We start from the raw sequence: 18,577 nt of genomic DNA, 5'->3' as shown, positions 1-18,577 counted from the left end.
TCTAGGCAGGGGCTCTACCACTGAACCACACCCCAGCCCCTCACTGGGGGGTTCTAGGCAGGGGCTCTACCACTGAACCACACCCCAGCCCCTCAGTGGGGGATTCTAGGCAGGGGCTCTACCACTGAGCTCCATCCTCACCACTGATTGCTGCCTCTTGAGTCATCAGCTTCCCACATTCTTGACGCCAGTCTCTAATTAGGTAGTATCTAACTAATCTCAGTTCAGTCAAAGCCTTGTCCTCTGAGAATTCCCTTATTAAGTAATCAGTTTCAACTATTTCTTTGTCTAATAGCACACTTATACTTGGGTTTCTTGCCCCAAAAGCCATGGATAGTGAGCCCCCACATATACCCATATGTGTGTGTCTATGTTTATGTGTGCCGTAGTGTTCACAGCTACTCCTCATCTGCTTCCAGAAGAAGAGCTGTGAAGACAGCCTTCAGTAGGCTCCTGACTTTGGGGAAGTTGACAGAAGTACTTGCTTCTGCTAGTATCCCATGAGAATGACTGTCCCCATGCAGAGAGAACCACAGACTCAGCTCCTCATCTGCACCCAGAGTAATCCGTTAGTCTTTCTGTCTTGGTAGCCAGGAACCCATCTCCTGGGCCAGCTTCCCCATGGCCGACCTGGTTCCCGACCTTCAGCACATCCTGTTTTGGATGTCAAACTCCATCGAACTCCTGTACTTCATCCAGCAGAAATGCCCGCTGTACATGCAGAACATGGAGGAGGAGCTGGATGTCACAGGTATGGCCCCTGCGGTGCGCCATGAGAGCGGGCACAGTGGTAACTTTATGCACACGTGCCTGTACAGTGTAGAGCTTTCACGGTCCCTAGGCCAGTCATTTAGGGATCACAGATGAGGCCAGCATCAGTGATTTAGACTGATCTGATGTTCTAGGGCCTGCTGTATGACACTTTGCTAGTCTGTGTTGTCTGTATGTTCTGTTCTGTTTGTGGGAGGCTGAATGTGTGCACAGACCACTTGGAGGGGATACATGAACATACAGTCAACCAAATGGGGGGTTTAATCCAGAAAGGAAGAATGCTGCCAATCATAGCTTAAAATGGTAGGGCACATCAATTTCAGAGATGGAAAATATGGGCAGCATGCCTTAAATTAGCATTTCCAAATACTCAAATTCCCAAAATACTCGAGGAGAGGTGGTTCTGCTAGAGGGGACTGGGGGTGGGGTGGGGTGCGGTGTGAGGGTTCTATAAAGATAACGCTGTGCGCTGCGCGCTGTGCTGAGGAAGTGGCTCGGTTGGTAAAGTGCTGGTTGTACAAACAAGGACCTGAGTGCTGCCTCTAGCTCGCAAGTAAAAAGCCAGGGGTGATGGTGTGGACGTGTTGTCTCCATGCTCATAACCTGGAGGGTGGGGGGTCCCCGGGACTCACTGCTAGCCGGCCTGGCCAAAACAGTGAGCCCCAGACACCAGGGGAGACCCTGTCTGAGAAACCAAGGTGGATACCCCCAAGGAATGACACTGGACGTTGTTTTCTGGTCTGCAGATGTGTGTATATGTGAGTGTGCGTGCACATGAACACAGATGCGTGTGCATGGATGGATACAAACACACAAAATTGCTCAGAAAAAAGGAGGGTAGCTCAGTTAGTAAAGTTCTTACCATGGAAATAGGAGGATCTGAATCACATACTCCCACCCCCCCACACACACACACACACACACACACACACACACACACACCCCACACATAGTGGCACATGCTTGTAATTCCAGTGCTGGGGCAGGGGTGGAGACAGAGAGAGGATCTCTGGGGCTCATTCCAAGTTCTAGGCCAAAAGAGAGATCCTGTCTCATGAAACAGGATGGATAGTTCCTGAGGAAAGGCACCTGAGGATGACCTCTGGCCTCCATATGTACTGGCACATTACACCTACACATGAATCCCCCCCCACGCACACCAGACAGATAAATAAAAGGTGGTGGTGTGAGGCCAGACCTTGATGCCCTAGGCAATTTCACTGAGGACTCTATGCCTGGGAGGTTCTGACAGAGCCAGGAGCTCATGATGACTGTGGTGGTTCCCATGTCCTGACCATGCACCTGGGGACCTGGGGACAGAGCTTTGCTCTGCCGTGTCATCAAAGCCACTCTCTCTCTCCTGTGTCAGTGTGGACCTTGGACTGTGGTGCTAGCCCCCTGGCACTGTGGGTCCAAGCTGTAGTGGAGGTGGTGCTCACTGCGTCTGTGGAGTGTCCCCATACCCCCTTTGTGCTTGCCTATAGCAGGTGAGGCCGGGTTTCCTCATTGCCTGAGGGACATCTGCTCCTGGGCCCCCATGGCTTTATGCCCTTGGTCCTCCTCCTCTCAGTGTCTGCCTGGGATGTCTCAGGTCCGCACCTGGAGTGGACTGTGTACTGTTGCCTGTTTGCCTCTCCTGTCAGTCCGCTCTTTGCCCTTGCACCTTGCAGTGAGGTGGATCTGGATCTTCACGTGGATAACCCAGCAGCCTTCCAGGCCTGGGATGGAGTGTGCAGCAATTTGGGTTTTTTCCCTTTTTTTGTGGTGTATTGTTGTTGTTTTGGTTTGGTGTTTTGAGACAGAGTCTCACTGTAACCCTGCTGCCCTGGAACTTGTTGTGTAGATCAGCTGACCTCAAATTCACAGAGGTCTGTTGGCCTCTGCCTTCTGGGTGCTGAAAGGTTTCCATTTTCCTGAGAGATTCTTCTGACTCCACAGCCATGTGACAGCTTCCCAAGGGGCTGCCGTGCAAGCCTTCTGACCTGTGTCATTAAACAGTTGATCCTCAGGGCTGGGTTGGGCTTGCTGCAGTGGAATATAGCCAGCTCTGGTGGAGAACACAGCATGGAGACTTGGGTCTCTTAACCCAGACACTCAGGAGACTGAGGCAGGACAGTTGTAGGCTCAAGGCTAATCTGGACTACAGAGTGAGTTCATGGCCATGCTGGGTACCTTGTCTTAAAAGAAAGGAGCCCATGCTGGGCGGTGGTGGCGCACGCCTTTAATCCCAGCACTCGGGAGGCAGAGGCAGGAGGATCTCTGTGAGTTCGAGGCCAGCCTGGTCTACAAAGCTAGTTCCAGGACAGGCTCTAAAACCACAGAAAAACCCTGTCTCGAAAAACAAAAAAACAAACAAAAAAAAAAAAAAGAAAGGAGCCCAGTGATAGAAGCCTGCATGACCCAGAAAGAAGAGAAGGAAAGAAGTGGAGAGGATGGAAGGAAGGACAGACTTCTGTGCTCTGTCTCAGGGACATGGGAGCATGTGAATACATGAGTGTGGTCTTCTCTGACTGCCCGGTATTACTGCCTAAGCCAGGTTTGGGATCGCTGTACCTCGAAAGCCAGATTGGGAGTGTTGGTGTGCCATGCAGAGCCCTCAGTGGGGAGCTAGACAGCTGGGGGAGTCCTGGCTGCTACTGACTGGGTGGGTCCACATGTGCAGACTGTTCTGGTGACCCCCCCTTGTGACCCCTTTCCCTGCAGGCTCCAAGGAATCACTGTTCTCCTGCACACTGACGGCCAGCGAGGAGGCCATGGCGGCCCTGGAGGAGGTGGTGCTCTATGCTTTCCAGCAGTGTGTGTATTACCTCTCCAAGGTGTGTGCTGCCACCTGGCTTTCCCAGGGCCTTGGGGTAGGAGGGAAGGGACTGCCAGCTTCAGCAGGGAGGAAGCAACCACCGGTTCCACTCTGGCCCTTCCCCATACCAGGAGTGCCACCACGGTACAGCCTTGTGGTCATCGGGCATGGAGCCTTTTACAGCATTGCTAAGTGACTGCCATGTCCAGCCTGTTTGCACCCACAGCTCCCGTCCTTGCTTCTATTAGTCCCAGAGGTGTCTCCTGCTGGGCCTCATTCTAACCGATTGCCTAAGACTGGAACAGAAACTTGTTAGGTTGGAGACTCCTGGGTCAGTCCCAGCATCCCTGTAAGTGGCTCTTGGGGTTCTCTCTCTCTCTTGGCAGTGTCTGTATGTCTGCCTCCCGGCCCTCTTGGAATGCCCTCCATTTCAGACAGAGCGCAGGGGGAGCTGGCGCTCAGGCCCTGCTCTGCCTGAGGAGCTCCGGCGCGTTGTGTCCGTGTTCCAGGCCACCTCGGACCTCCTGCAGCAGCAGCAGATGCACCCTGAGGTGGCCTCCCAGATGCTAGCTTACCTCTTCTTCTTCTCTGGCACGCTGCTCCTCAATCAGGTGCTGGACAAGGGTGAGTGGTGCTTGGGGCCGGGGCCTGGGATCCTTTGGGAAAGCTAATTGTGCTCCAGGGGTGCTGTGGCTGGACGCTAGAGCTGTGCTTGTGGACGCTAGAGCTGTGCTTGTGGACGCTAGAGCTGTGCTTGTGGACGCTAGAGCTGTGCTGGTGGACGCTAGAGCTGTGCTGGTGGACGCTAGAGCTGTGCTGGTGGACGCTAGAGCTGTGCTGGTGGACGCTAGAGCTGTGCTGGTGGGAAGATGGCTCAAGACCCAGGGCGAACAAGAGCTCGGAGCACCCCTTGTATGCTGCTCCAGTACCCGCAACCAGCCTGCAGAGGGGCCAGACTAAGACAGCGTTACAGGATCACACTGACACTGGCCCTTGGCCCTTGGCCCTGCTTTACTGAGTTGCTGTTTCTCCATCACCTGCTGGAACTCTGGGTATCTAACACAGTGCAGCCACATAGACAGGATGATGTAGGGTAGGAGAGGTAGGGGTGGTGGCTGTCACAGCACCTCTTGCCTTGTGCCCTGCCTCCTCCATCTGCTTCTGCCTCTGCCGCGGAGAGGGCATGGCTAGTTGGCATTGCCTTGGAAACTGAGATAGGTGTCGAGGTGGCCTGGAAAGAGAGAATGTGCTTTGGGGACCCTGGTGTGTCAGTTTCATCCTTTCTTCCCTTTCCAGGGCCCTCTCTGAGTTGCTTCCATTGGCCCAGGGGTGTCCAAGCCTGTGCTCGCCTGCAGCAGTTCCTGGAGTGGGCCAGAAGTGCTGGCCTCGGAGTGCCCGCTGAGCGTTTCTTTCGGAAGCTCTCCTGCACCCTGCATTTGCTGGCCACTCCCAGTGCTCAGCTGGTACAGGTAGGAGGGCACTAAGGGACAAGTGCAAAGAAGGGCATGTGACCCTAGGGTCACTGGCTTACAAATCAACTTAAGGTGGACTGGACTCTACACCTGGAAAACCTCACATATTCCCTAGGAAATCCACAGAGTTGCTTAGTTTCTCAACTGTCCCCATCCACACCAGGCTGGGTAATCTTATAGGTGCCTATGGGCTGTCCCTGGACCCTGTATTGGTCACTCTGTGTAGCAGAGGGCACGCTGAAAGTGTGACCGAGATGAAGGACCTGAAGAGAAGGCCATGATCTATGTGCCCCACTGGTCCCCGTCTAATCAGATAGGTTCGTAGCATGGGGTAAGACATTTGGGTAGGAAGAGAGTGAGGGCTCAGCTCACAGTGGCTGCTGTCAAGAGCCTGCAAGTTGATAGCTTCTAGAAGATGGGACAGCCCATCCAGCCCAGAAACACGGCCTCATTCCCGTACCCATGAGGAACTGAACTCACCACAGATGTGAGAAAGGTCTTCCCCTACAGCATTGGCTCTCAGCGTTCCTAATGCTGTGACCCTTTAATATAGTTCCTCGTGGTGTGGCGACCCCAGACATAAAATTATTTTTATTGCTGTTTTATAACTGTAGTTTTTGCTACTGTTATGAATCATAATGTAAAATATTTTGGAGATAGAGGTTTGCCAAAGGGGTCGTGACCTACAGGTTGAGAACCACTGCCCTAGAGCCACCCCAGTTAGCCCTGTGGGGTCGTACCCTTGCGTCACTCTCTCCTCAAGTTCACCCTGCTCCTCCACATGAGGCACCTTCTGCCTCAGAGCCTTTGTTCTGATGGTTGATGGAAACTTTGCAATGGTCTCTTCTCGTGTGTGGATGCTGACCTGGTCCTGAGATGGTGAACAGATGGGGTGGAGCAGTCCAACATTAAATCTGCCCTCTGTGGTCCAGGGCCATGTGTTCAAAGCTCACTGGGTACCATGGCTACAGTGTCAGCCCGGACAGCCAGCTGGTCAAAAAGAATAGTCCCACCAGGTGTGGTGGCTCATGCCTCTGATCCCAGCACTCTAGAAGCAGAAGCAGGAGGATTGTTGAAAGTTTGAGGCTAGTCTGGACTACACAGTAAGTTCCAGGCCAGCCTGAACTACATGTGGAGAGCTTATCTTTTTTAAAAAGTTAAAAAGGAAAAGAAAAGCTATTCTTTCTGCAGACTCACGCCCGCGTCTCTGCCCCACTGACAATGATGACAGTAGCGCTCTTTCCCATTGAGATTCCGGTGTCACCCTCGACTGCACTGCAGCTGACTGAGTGGTCAGCACTGTGCCCCAGGCCCTTCTGTGGAACACAAAGCTGAGGTCACGCAGCAAGCATACGTGGAGTCGTGATTCCAGACATGGCCTTTTGTGTTCTTTATCCACTCCTCAAGCATTTAAAATGTCCTCCGCTAGGAACTGTGCTTTGTAAGTTATATTTCTTTGCTTATTTGTGTGTATGCACGCACACTTGTACATAGTGAGTGGGCGGAGTTCAGGGCACAGCTTCCTAGCTGTCTGTTCTCTGCTTCTACTGCGGAGTCCTCGGGATGAACTCAGGCCCGCAAACGCGAGCAAGAGCCTTTTTTTTACCTGCTGAGACATTTACCAGGCCCAGGGGAAATGCGCTCTACATGAAGTTCACAATGTTGGGTATGAAAACTGGTTTAATTTTTTTCACTACAAAGTGAAAAATTTACCATAGAAAACTCAGATGTCTAGACATGTCTGGTAGCTATAACATGTGAATTTAGTTTGCTTCCTCCCAGATATCACTGTCTTGTATAACAACTTATACTGTTGCTGTGATAAACACCATGACCAAAACAACCTGGGGAGGACAGGGTTTATCTGGCTTACACTTCAGCATTGCTGTTCATCACTGGAGGAAGTCAGGACAGGAATTCAAACGGGGCAAAAACTTGGAGTCAGAAGCTGATGCAGGGCCGTAGAGTGGTGCTGCTTACTGGCTCACTTCCCTTGACTTGCTCAGCCTGCTTCATAAAGAGCTCACGATCACCAGCCTGAGGACAGCACCACCTACCATGGGCTGGACCCTCCCGCATCAATCACTAGTTAAGAAAATGCTTTATGGTTGGATCTAACAGAGGCAATTTCTCAACTGAGGTTCTCTCCTTTCAGATATTCTAGCTCCTGTCAACTTGACATAAACTAGCCAGTAAAACCACCGACTTAGGGTCTCCACTACTGTGAAGCCGCCATGACCACGGCAACTCTTACAGTAAAACCACCGACTTAGTCAGGGTCTCCACTACTGTGAAGCCGCCATGACCACGGCAACTCTTACAGTAAAACCACCGACTTAGGGTCTCCACTACTGTGAAGCTGCCATGACCACGGCAACTCTTACAGTAAAACCACTGACTTAGTCAGGGTCTCCACTACTGTGAAGCTGCCATGACCACGGCAACTCTTACAGTAAAACCACTGACTTAGTCAGGGTCTCTACTACTGTGAAGCCGCCATGACCACGGCAACTCTTACAGTAAAACTACCGACTTAGTCAGGGTCTCCACTACTGTGAAACCGCCATGACCACGGCAACTCTTACAGTAAAACCACCGACTTAGTCAAGGTCTCCACTACTGTGAAACCGCCATGACCACGGCAACTCTTACAGTAAAACCACCAACTTAGTCAGGGTCTCCACTACTGTGAAACCGCCATGACCACGGCAACTCTTACAGAGGAAGACATTTGATCGGGACTGGTTTACAGTTGCAGAGGTTTATAGTTCATTATCATGGTGGCATGCCAGCAGACATGGTGCTGGAGAAGGAACTGAGTTCTGCATCCAGATTGGCAGGTAGCAGGAAGAGAATGCTCCACTGGGCCTGACTTGAGCATTTGAGACCTTAAAGCCTTCCCCTAGATATTCAGTTCCTCCAACAACAGCTTACCTACTCCAATAAGGCTAATAGTGCCATTCCCTATGAGCCTATGGGGGCATTTTCTTTCAAACCATCGCAATCACTAAACTTTTTTATTTTCTTTAGCAGTATTGGAGATGGAACCCAGAACCCTGTGCATGCTGGGCAAGTGTTAACCACTGAATCATGCCCTCAGCACCTCAGTGGGGGATCTTAGGCAGATGCTCTACTACTGAGCCACACCCCAGCCCCTCACTGGGGGAGTCTAGGCAGGTGCTCTACCACTGAGCGACACTCCAGCCCCTCACTGGGGGATTCTAGGCTGGTGCTCTATCACTGAGTTACACCCCAGCCCCTCACTGGGGGGTTCTAGGCAGGGACTCTACCACTGAACTGTGCCTCCAGCCTGCAAAGAGATTTTGGTAAGTACAGCCCTTAGATGAAGTGGCCTGGGGTGAACCTACCCTTTTTCAGAGAGCAGCTTGCATATCCTGATGAAATTCAAAGTCATTTAGTTGAAGGTCTAGAAAACCATTGGAGGGACCTGGAGGGACAGGGGAATAGATCTGTAGTATGGAACCATAAAGAGTTGAATGGGAGGTCTGCCCGCTGGACTCACACAGGTGGGAACACACACACAACTAAAAATCCTAGTCATAAAGGAAAACAATGGTCTGGGCTGTAGTTCAGTGGTAAAGTGCTTGCGTGGTTCATGCAAGACTTGGGCCTTTGTTCGAGGTCCTTGATCGTCAGCTGCTTTGTGTGGACAAAGTCTGTCGTGGTCATTCTGCATGTGAGAGTCTGCAGAGCTGGGAGCAAGCCTTGGGAACAAGCACCCCAGCTGACCCTTGTCCTCTGTTGAGCTGGAACAGAGTTCATGCTTTGGGCTCCTGGGACTCAGTTCATAAAGAGCCCTCAGTGGTGGTTCGAGAGGCCTCTGGGTGGTCACTGTTTATTGTGTTGGCTCCAGACTGTTCTTGGGGCTGGTCACAAGGGTATTTCTTTGAGAAAAGCAGAACTGTGCATTTCAGATTTGTTCAACGTGTGTGTGTGTGTGTGCGTGTGTGCGTGCGTGTGTGTGCGTGTGTGTGTGTGTAGGTCACAGGACAGCCAGCCTTGAATGTCATTGCTCAGGTGCATTTTTCACCTTTTGTTTGAGACAGGGTGTCTCCTTGGCCTAGCACTTCTCCAGGTAGGCTAGGCTAGCTGGCTAGTGAGCTCCAGTGATCTGCCTCTTCACCCCAAAAGCTGGGACTCTGTGCACCACACCTAACTTTCCATGGGTTCTGCTGATCCATCTCAGGCCCTCATGCTTGAGAGGCAAACAATTGAGCTGGGGGGGGTCATCTCCCCACTCGAAGGCCTGTGCGATGTCTGAGTAGGGCTATATGCAGAAAGGAAGCAGCTCTGACCCCTGGACTCTCAGCTGCTCCTGTCTGCATGGCTAGATGCTTGTCCATCCCACATGGAGTCCTGGAGGTCCACTGTGAAGACAACTAGTCCAGGCACCTTGGTGGAACCTCTGTGAGGTGGAGGGCCACTGGGCTGTGACAGGGAGGGCGGGCTGTGACAGGGCAGGCGGGCTGTGACAGGGAGGGCGGGCTGTGACAGGGAGGGCGGGCTGTGACAGGGAGGGCGGGCTGTGACAGGGCGGGCTGTGACAGGGAGGGCGGGCTGTGACAGGGAGGGTGGGCTGTGACAAGTGACAGGCTTGTTCTGCCAAGAGCCAGTAGCAGGTATCTTAGTCTTGCTCTCCACACAAGAATATGGAGTCCATCCATATTCTTCATGGTCCTTGCTTCTGAACCCTCTAAAAAGAAAACATCCTTAGCCCGAGGGCTTTATTCAAATAGGTCTCAGACTAGCCAGCAAAAAGCAACTACAAAGGAAAAAAGATTATTTTTATCCTCGTGAGAGGAAGGGAAGAAATAGTGTTCATAAATAATAGTGTGTCTGTAAATAAGGTAGCAAGGAGATTTCTTGGGCCAGGCACAGTGACACACACTTTGTAATTCCTATACTCTGGAGGCTGAGGCGGGAAGGTCATGAGTTCAAAGTCGGCCTTAGCTTCACAAAGGGACCCTGTCCTTTTAAAACTGTTTAGTAAAGACTCCTTTTTTCCCCACTCGTATGTGTGTCTGTATTGATGAATGAATGCATGCCATGTGTGCAGGTTCCCACAGAGGAGCGTGCTGGTCCTCTGGAACTGGCATTACTGCCGGTTGTTAGTCGTCTGATGTGGGTACTGGGAACCGAACTTGGATCCTTTGGAAGAGCAGCAAGCACAATTAGCTGCTGAGGCATCTCTCCCAGCCCATTAATTTTTCTTAAATTACATTAATATACTACATGGTTATTTATTGTGAGTATGTGTATAAGCAAGCATGCATTTGGAGGTCAGAGGACAACTTGCAGGAGTTGGTTCTCTCCCTCTACCGTATGGATCTTGGAACTTCCACTCAGGGCTTGAGGTGACAGGCATCTTGACTGGCTGAGCTGTTAGCTGGTTTAGAACCCTGTCTGAATAAACAAAACCAAGCAAGAATGCTTATAAGTTAAAACTACAGGAGCAGAGCAAAAAGGCCCAGTGGCAGGGTAGGAAGTTAAGAGAGAAGGAAATCTTCCCAAAGTGGCTGCCCAAATACCAGAGAGCAGAACCCAGAGGGAGGAGCAGGGAAGATGTGATTCATGGCTGGTTCCTCCCTGACAACCTGGGGACACACCACCGGAGTGGGAGGAAGACCTCAAAAAGAAACAGCCCTTCCCCCTGTGAGTCTTGGGCTTGAGAGGTATGTGGAGGGGCTCCCAGCAAGAGTGTGGCCCCGGAGTCAGTTCCTGTCCCTCCGCCAACAGCCCTGCCGCTCTGGCTGTCCCTGGGGCATAGACTTTGGATGGCCACAACCCAGGCCTGTGACTGTTGGCAGGAAAATCAAGCCATGGTGAGAGAGGAAGAAAAAACAGGAAAACTAAAGCCAAAGCAGCAGACTGAGGCAGAGAGAATGGTGGTGGTGGGGGTCTCAGGCTGACTCTACCCCGACCCTGAGGGACCACCCAGAACTTTGGCACCATGAACCACCCCACTCTCCCCCAGAGCAGAATAATACAAGATGATAGGACTCTGAGAAGGGAAACTTTTTATTTTTATTTGTTTATTTTTTTGAGACAGGGTTTCTCTGTGTAGCCCTGGCTGTCCTGGAACCCATTATGTAGACCAGCTTGCCTTGAACTCAGAGGTCCTCCTGCCCCTGCCTCCTGAGTGCCACCACCACCCCTCCTGGGCCGAGAGACTTCTGGAGAGCCACCTGGAAGTCTGAAGACCGCCTCTATATTCTGCAGCCCAAGACGCCTGGCCTGGAATTCAGGGCCAGCTGTGCTGCCTGTGAAAGAGGAGGAACTTTCAGATCAAGGTTGTGGTCCACAGGGCCTTTGTCATGAGGCCATAGAGGACTTGTGCCACTGTAGAAAAAAAGGGATGAGCACCAGGCTGGAGAAGGAGAAAGGAGAGTGACGAGGGAGCCAGGGGACTGCCAGGTGTCTGGCCTGGCTTTGTTAGAGGACCACCAGGGCTTACACATTTCTGGTTTGGTTTCGTTATTGTTAGCCTCGACGGGATTCAGACTTCTTATGTAGCCCAGGCTGGGCTTGAACTCCTGACACTCCATTGCCACCTCCTGAGGGTGCTGGAATTCCAAGTGGGCACCACTATACCTGGCTGTCCCTTTGTTGTGTTTGAGAGCAGTTCCTACCCTGAGCTCGGTCAGCTCTCCCAGCGCCTCGACGACGCTGTTTGTCCTTTACGTGGTCTGCGCTTCCTTCCCGCTCCCTCGCTCCTTTCTATCCATTCTCCTGGGTTTCTTGGGCCAAGGTCTTACTTTGTAGCGAGTCCAGCCTCTCCACTGTGGATGAGGTGGTCAGTGTGGTGTCTTCTGCTCCACCCTCTCACTGACCTCCCTGCTGTCTGCATTGCCCCCAACCCCTACCCCTCGCCTCTGGAAGGAAAAGACCAGGGGGAGGGGCTAGAACCTTGCCAGAGGAGGAACTCCTGTGGGCAAGGGACTGCCTCATGCACCTGGAGGTCTTTGACCAGAGCTTCTTGTCCCCAGATGAGCTGGGCCACCCTGCGGGCCACATTCCCTGCCCTGAGCCCTGCTCAGCTGCACCGGCTACTGACTCAGTACCAGCTGGCCTCTGCCATAGGCCCTATGAGCGCCTGGGAGCCGGGAGCCCAAGACAGCCCCGAAGCCTTCCAGTCAGGTGAGCCTTCCCAGCGGCCAAGCCTTGGGCTGTGGTGGTGGTGGTGGTGGTGGTGGTGGTGGTGGTGGTGGTGGTGGTGGTGGTGGTGGTGGTGGTGGTGGTGGTGGTGGTGGTGGTGGGGACAACTCCCAAGCTCAGGAAGCACAGAGCAGCTCACTGAGGTGGGGACACAAGGGTCCCTACAACATGGCACCTCCCCCCAGGATCCTACTGTGCCCCATCTCAAGAGTCAATGTCCCTTTGCTCTTAGGACTTAGGACTGGGGCCCAGCTGGCACCCAGCTGATCAGGAAATGAACAGCAGGGTGGGGTTTCAAAACCTTCTGCAGACATCCCTCAGCTCTGAGTACACACGCTGTTCACACATGTATGTGTGTGCACATTTCCCTTTGTAAGTTACACACATCTTCCTTCATAAGCATGCATTCACAGTGTGCCAACACAAAGAAAAGTGCAGGCTGACCAACTTTAGGCTTCCCACCGTCTTCCTATCACCTGTCACACTGGCTGGCCTGGGCCCAGAGGATGCCTTCCAGTTTACTAACTGGTATTAGAACACTCCCCCAACACCATGCACCAGACTCTGTGCTGGGAGCTCAGAGCTGGCATCACAGAAAGGTTCCTGCCTCCATCCCCATCCAGGGCCTGCACACACTAACATGCCAGTGTCCATATGTATGTGTCCTAGGGATGCATGGGCGCGTGGGGGTGGTCTGCTCAGGCAGACCTAGTAAGGATCCAGAGAGACGAGCCTGTGCCAGGCTCATCCTGCTGAGGTCTTGCTGTCTTACGGCCTCAGTGGGTGGGTGAGGACCTAGGAGGGAGGGAGGGAGGGAGGGAGGGAAGGAGGGAGGCAGGCCAGGTCCCAGCATCTGCACTCGTTCCACTGCAGAGGACATCTTGGAGTCCTATGAAAACCCGCCACCCATTGTTCTGCCAAGCCAGGGCTTCCAGGTGGACCTGGAGGCCGACTGCCTGGAGGACAGCACCTACCAGCACCTGCTCTACATCCGCCACTTCCTGTGGGGACTGCGGGGCGGCCAAGGCAGCCCTGACGGTGGGCCTGCCCAGCCCGAGGGCATCGAGGTAGAGTGGGGCAGAGATGTTGGCGAGGAGGGACTGGGTCACTCAGAGCACCCTGAGACTTGCAGCTGTCAGCAGAAGCAGGTACAGTTGTCTAGAGTGGGCTGGGGGATGCAGCAGGCGTGACCGCGAGATCTCAGGTCTCCATTTGAGGAGAAGGTTTGCAAACGTCTTCACCCACTCTTCGTGCCTGGCATGGTCTGGGCGAACCTGTATCCTCTGGGGTGGCTTGTCTGTGTCTCTTCTGGGGTTCTCTGGGTTCTGCCCCCTTCTCTTGGGTTCACCTTTTGCCCACCTCTCTTCCCAGGGCCTGTACCACACCATTCCTGAGGGGCATCCAGAAGGCCCTGGCTGCCCCCTGGCTAACAGGGACTCAGGCAGAGGTGCTGTCGAAACTGCCCCTGCCCATTCTCTTCCTGTCACTGGAGCTCCCTGGGCACAGGGCCCCCCTGGAAGACAGACTACCCGAGGGGACCGCAGAGGCTCCCAGGCTGGCTCTCTGCACACTGACTCCTCCTGCCTGCTCACTCCTCCCAGCACACCACTGGGCCTGGAGCCTGGAGGCCCCACCTGGCCAGAGACCAGTGGCCACCGTGGAAAAGTACTCCTCGAGGGGCAGAGGAATGGACCAGGTGGCCCTCCTGGTGTGGTTCTAGAAGGTGAGGCCTGGCCTGCTCGGGACTGGGTAGCAAACCCTGCTTGGGGCTCCTTGGGCTGTCCTGTAAGTGCTGATCAACAAACTCCTTAGTGCCTGATGAGAGACAGTCTGGGCATGTGTGCGCGCGTGCACTTAGGATTGAGCACATACCAATGCGCATGTGTGCACAGTGGGGCCCTCCTGGCCCCGGGAGGACTCTTATCATTGTGTCCTGATTCTCCACCAAGTCTGAAGACTCTCACAGTGACTCAATGGAGCAGGACAAGGCCAGCTGCCTGCTCAGGTTCTGGGGCTGGGGTTCAGAACTGTTAGGTCAGGCCCTATCCTGAGATCCCCACTCAGACACAAGCTCTGTTGACAGAGAGGGACAGGGCCTCAGGGTGGGCCAGTTAGTCTGGGTTCTGAAGCAGGGTCTGAATGCAGTGGGGGCCTCAGAGGATAGACTTGCAGTTGCATCCTGGTGAAGAGACAGGCGTGGGTAAGACAGTGAAGAGGCGGTAGGAGGCCAGGTTGCCATGTGCTTTGGGTCCATGACCTCGGGAACACGTCCTGTTGAGTGAGCCTGTCCCTTCCCTGGGCTTGCTGTCATGTTTGTCCAGCTGGTGTCTTCCATGGGCTCCAGCAGCACTTGCTGTGCTCTGGTGTGTGGGACATCTCTGCCCTCCCAGAGGTCCCCTGTGTCCTGACTTTGGGAGTGAGTGCTGGCCTCCAAGCCCACTGACTCCTTATCCCCCTCCCCCCGCCCACCCAGGAGACACTGTTGAGGCTGCTGCTGAAGCTCCTGCTGAGGCCTCCAGCCCCAGCTCCAGCGCCGAGGACTTCTGCTATGTGTTCATGGTGGAGCTGGAGCGAGGCCCCTCGGGGCTGGGGATGGGCCTGATTGATGGGATGGTGAGGAGCCCTGACCCTCAGCCCTCTCCTCCTGTTCTTGTACCATAGTCAGGGCCAGTGAGAAATGCCTGTTCTGTTTCATGGGCCTGCCTTTGGGAGCACTGATGGGGCCCAGTGCTTCCCTGTGGGGCACACAGGGATCATGATTTGTGACCTGGCTGTCTCCAGACATGTTCACAGGGAGGGGTGTGTGGTACAGGGTCTTTGCTGGGGAGAGCATGTGCCAGCACCAGAGGCATCCTGAGACCCCTGCTTCTTCCCAGCACACACCTCTGGGGGCCCCGGGACTCTACATACAGACCCTGCTTCCTGGGAGCCCTGCAGCATCTGACGGGCGGTTGTCACTGGGAGACCGAATCCTGGAAGTGAACGGCAGCAGCCTGATGGGTGTGAGCTACATGAGGTACGTGCCATACCTGGCCTGCAACACAGAACTCACAGAGCGTTGTGTGGGGGTGCACCTGCAAGCCAGTCCTGCATTCTGAGGCGGGGAGAGGCAGAGGCCATGGCTGCTGCTGGCTCTTCTGCACCATCTCCACCTTTCAATTTCAGGGCGGTAGATCTGATTCGACATGGAGGCAAGAAGATGCGATTTCTGGTGGCCAAGTCTGATGTGGAAACAGCCAAGAAAATCCGCTTTCGCAAGCCCCCTTCCTGATAGACCAAAGAACCTTTGCCCCTGCACCTGCTTCCCATATCCTCACCAGGTGCCATCGACACTCACCCACTGCCCACCCCTAAGCCCCACACTCCCCAGTCCAGCCAGTCCTGGGTTTTAAAGTTGACTGAGTTCCTATGTTGTGGCCTCACGTTGAGGACACGTGTTGATAGTGTTGTACATCTTAGTGTATATTTATTTATATGACAGATGACACTAAGTTGTGACATTTCCTACAGAGCTTTTATGTTTAAAGACTTTAATGGAGAATTGAGATTCAATAAACTATGTTTCGTATTCTTACAGTGGGGATGCAGGATCTGCACTGTGGTACAGAACACATGGGCCACACTGAGGGAAGTCAGTGGTTTTTGTGACCAACCCTTCCAGCCAACATAGGAGAAGCCTTGAGTGGGCCTAATAGAGATTGTGGTGGATATAGTTCCCCACTGCTTCTGATTCTGGGGTTTAGACCCAGGGCTCTTGGTGTGTTAGGTAGGAACTTTACCACTGAGCCACACCCCAGCTCCTCACTGGGGGATTCTAGGCAGGTGCTCTACCACTGAACCACACCCCAGCCCCTCACTGGGGGGTTCTAGGCAGGGGCTCTACCACTGAGCCACACCCAAGCCCCCCCCCCCTTACTGGGAAATTCTAGGCAGGTGCTCTACCACTGAGCCACACCCCAGCCCCTCACTGGGGGATTCTAGGCAGGGGCTCTACCACTGAGCCACACCCCAGCCCCTCACTGGGGGATTCTAGCTACCCCTGAGCTACAACCCTCAGCCCCTCTTTTTATATTTTGTTTTGCAACACTCTGACTGAGTTGCCCAGGTTGGCCTTGCTCCATAGCCCAAGCACTGTGAGCTGTCTACCGTCCTGCCTCAGCCTCCTCAACAACTGAAATTACAGGCCTGCGCTCCTGAACTAGGCTATGAATGGGGTTGACTGACCACCCTCTAACACAGGATTGCAGCTCCTTTGCAGCCAGAACACAAGAAACACAAGCCAGTGTGGCATGGTCTTTTGGTCCTTTCTTTGAGACTGCCTGGGCTGGTGTAGAACTTACTGTGGAGGAGGTAGTACAGAGTGGCTCCCAGACCACTGCAGTCTTCCTTCAGCCACCAAGCGGGGTCCCCATGCCTGTCCCCATCATTAAATCACATTGCTTAGTATCTCTCCAAAGAAAGGGATCTGGAGGCCTGGAGAAGGATAGATGATTGAGCCAACCTATTCTTGGGCCCAAGCCAGGCTTGAGCCTGCTCTCCTTGCTCAGATGGCCTCCACTGGTCCCCACTTGTCACTGATCACCAAGGCAGGATGTTGAACTCTGAGCTGGGGCCCAGGACTTTCCTCCCCAGCCCACGTCCCTTTACACTGTTGGGAAGCCAGCCAGGGTCTGGGCATGCTGTGTTCGCAGCTGGCACCTGCCCACTGGGTGTCAACAAACTTGGCCTTACTGGACACCTTCAGCAGGGTCAGTATCTCTACCCATGTCTCCAGTGTGCAAAAAGCTAGTGGAAGAACTTGGCCAGGTCCTCATCTTTTAAGAGTTTGGGAAGTGTGTGTGTGCGTGCGCTGCGTGCACGTGCACAGCACCTGTGTTGAGGTAAGGGGACCTGAGGAACAGCCCTCACTGCCCCCTTGTTTCAGACTGGGTCTCTCTTTGCTTCTGTATGCACCAGGCTGGTTGACCCGAGTGCCTCCAGGATTCTCTCTCCTCCTCCCATCTAGCTGTAGGAGCACGAGGAGTAGCCGGCTTTGTGTAGGTTCTGGGGATTCAAACTGGGGCCTGCATGCTTGTGTTACAGCTCTCTCCAGCCCAAGGCCCGAGCCAGCTGCAAACACCCCTCACCGGAAAGGGACCTTTGTGGAGGGCAGCCCATGTAGCAGGATCCTCTGTTGGCCCTGTTACTTGCTCCAATGCTTCTCCATGCTGCCTCTCCTGATTGCCATGAAGAGCTGCAGTGCATCTGCTGCAGGGCCTTTCTACTGCTGCTATCGCTACATGTTTTCACCCTGCTTGGGCAGGCAGCCATAACTCGATGATGCCCAAGATGCTGGATAAAGATTTCAAAAAAATTTTATGTTTTTGATTTATTTTATGTGCATGGAATGAAGTACGCATGTATGCATGGTGTGCATGTGGCGGCCAGAGGACAACTATGGGAGTCAGTTCTCACCACCACGTAGGTCCCAGGACTTCAACTCAGGTCAGCAGGCTCAGCACAGGAGCCTTTACCTGCTGAGTCGTCATCTTTCTGGCCCCCAAATCTTTTTATTCAAGATTTTTAAAAAATTATGTATGTGTGTGCTTGCGTGCGTTTCTGTGTACCATGCACATTTAGGAGCCCTTTGAGACTAGAAGAAGGTGCCAGATTCATAACTGGAGTTCCATGCAGTTGTGAGTTGCCATGTGGGTGCTGGGAACCAAACCCATGTCCTCTCTCTGCAAGAGCAATAAGCACTTGAGCCATTGAGGATGAATAACACGAAGGACACAACAGGACTTCTAGACACAACAGGTCTGACACACTAACTCACAGAGACTGGAAGCATGCATAGGGCCTGCACAGATCCAGACCAGACTGGGCTATCTCCAATTAACAACCATTCACAAAGAAAAATTAGCTTCTCCAAGAAAGCTTCATTGGGTATACAACCCACACTTCTGATGGCTAACACAACTCACAGGTACTTTAAGATTTTTTGTCTCATACTGCTTTCTTTGGGCTCCTCCCCTTACTGGTGTGTGGTAGTGGTGGTGCACACATGCATATTTCTCTTGGCCTTTTTATATGTCTTTTATCCTTTTTTTTTTCTAAGACAGGGCCCTCTGAGTAGTCCTGGAACTCTCTGTAGACCAGGCTAGCCTAGAACTCAGAGATCCACCTGCCTCTGCCTCCCTAGTGCTGGGATTAACGGTGTGCACCACCACTACCTGGCTCTGTTTGGTTTCTTAAGGGAGAAAGATGTGGACTTAGAAAGGTAGGGAGGTGGGGGTTTCTGGGAGGAGATAAGGGAGGGGAAACTGATCAGAATAAATTGAGTGAAAATAACTATTTTCAATTAAGAAATATTTTTACCAAA

The 18,577-nt window shown here is 53.2% G+C and overlaps 1 protein-coding gene across 2 annotated transcripts in view; it reads left to right on the top strand.

Moving 5' to 3' along the window:
- Radil (Rap associating with DIL domain) overlaps nt 1-15,790 on the top strand; it is a 72,271-nt gene extending 56,481 nt beyond the window's left edge. Inside the window, exons 6-15 of one of the 2 annotated variants that reach the window (XM_005367993.3) lie at nt 591-751; nt 3,475-3,587; nt 3,955-4,192; nt 4,865-5,037; nt 12,048-12,198; nt 13,090-13,283; nt 13,588-13,939; nt 14,690-14,829; nt 15,093-15,232; nt 15,382-15,790. In XM_005367993.3, coding sequence (XP_005368050.1) covers nt 591-751; nt 3,475-3,587; nt 3,955-4,192; nt 4,865-5,037; nt 12,048-12,198; nt 13,090-13,283; nt 13,588-13,939; nt 14,690-14,829; nt 15,093-15,232; nt 15,382-15,487 — 1,768 coding nt within the window. In that variant the 3' untranslated portion in view covers nt 15,488-15,790. Of the gene's footprint in view, nt 1-590; nt 752-3,474; nt 3,588-3,954; nt 4,193-4,864; nt 5,038-12,047; nt 12,199-13,089; nt 13,365-13,587; nt 13,940-14,689; nt 14,830-15,092; nt 15,233-15,381 lie in introns of both variants that reach the window. The other variant, XM_013354092.2, reaches the window with a different exon arrangement.
- Nucleotides 15,791-18,577: the final 2,787 nt, after the last annotated feature.

Source organism: Microtus ochrogaster, unplaced genomic scaffold (genome assembly GCF_000317375.1).
Source record: "Microtus ochrogaster isolate Prairie Vole_2 unplaced genomic scaffold, MicOch1.0 UNK27, whole genome shotgun sequence".
NCBI classification, from domain to species: Eukaryota; Metazoa; Chordata; class Mammalia; order Rodentia; family Cricetidae; genus Microtus; species Microtus ochrogaster.
The sequence above is the reverse complement of the archived record's forward strand: the minus strand, read 5'-3'. Positions and strand labels throughout refer to the sequence as shown.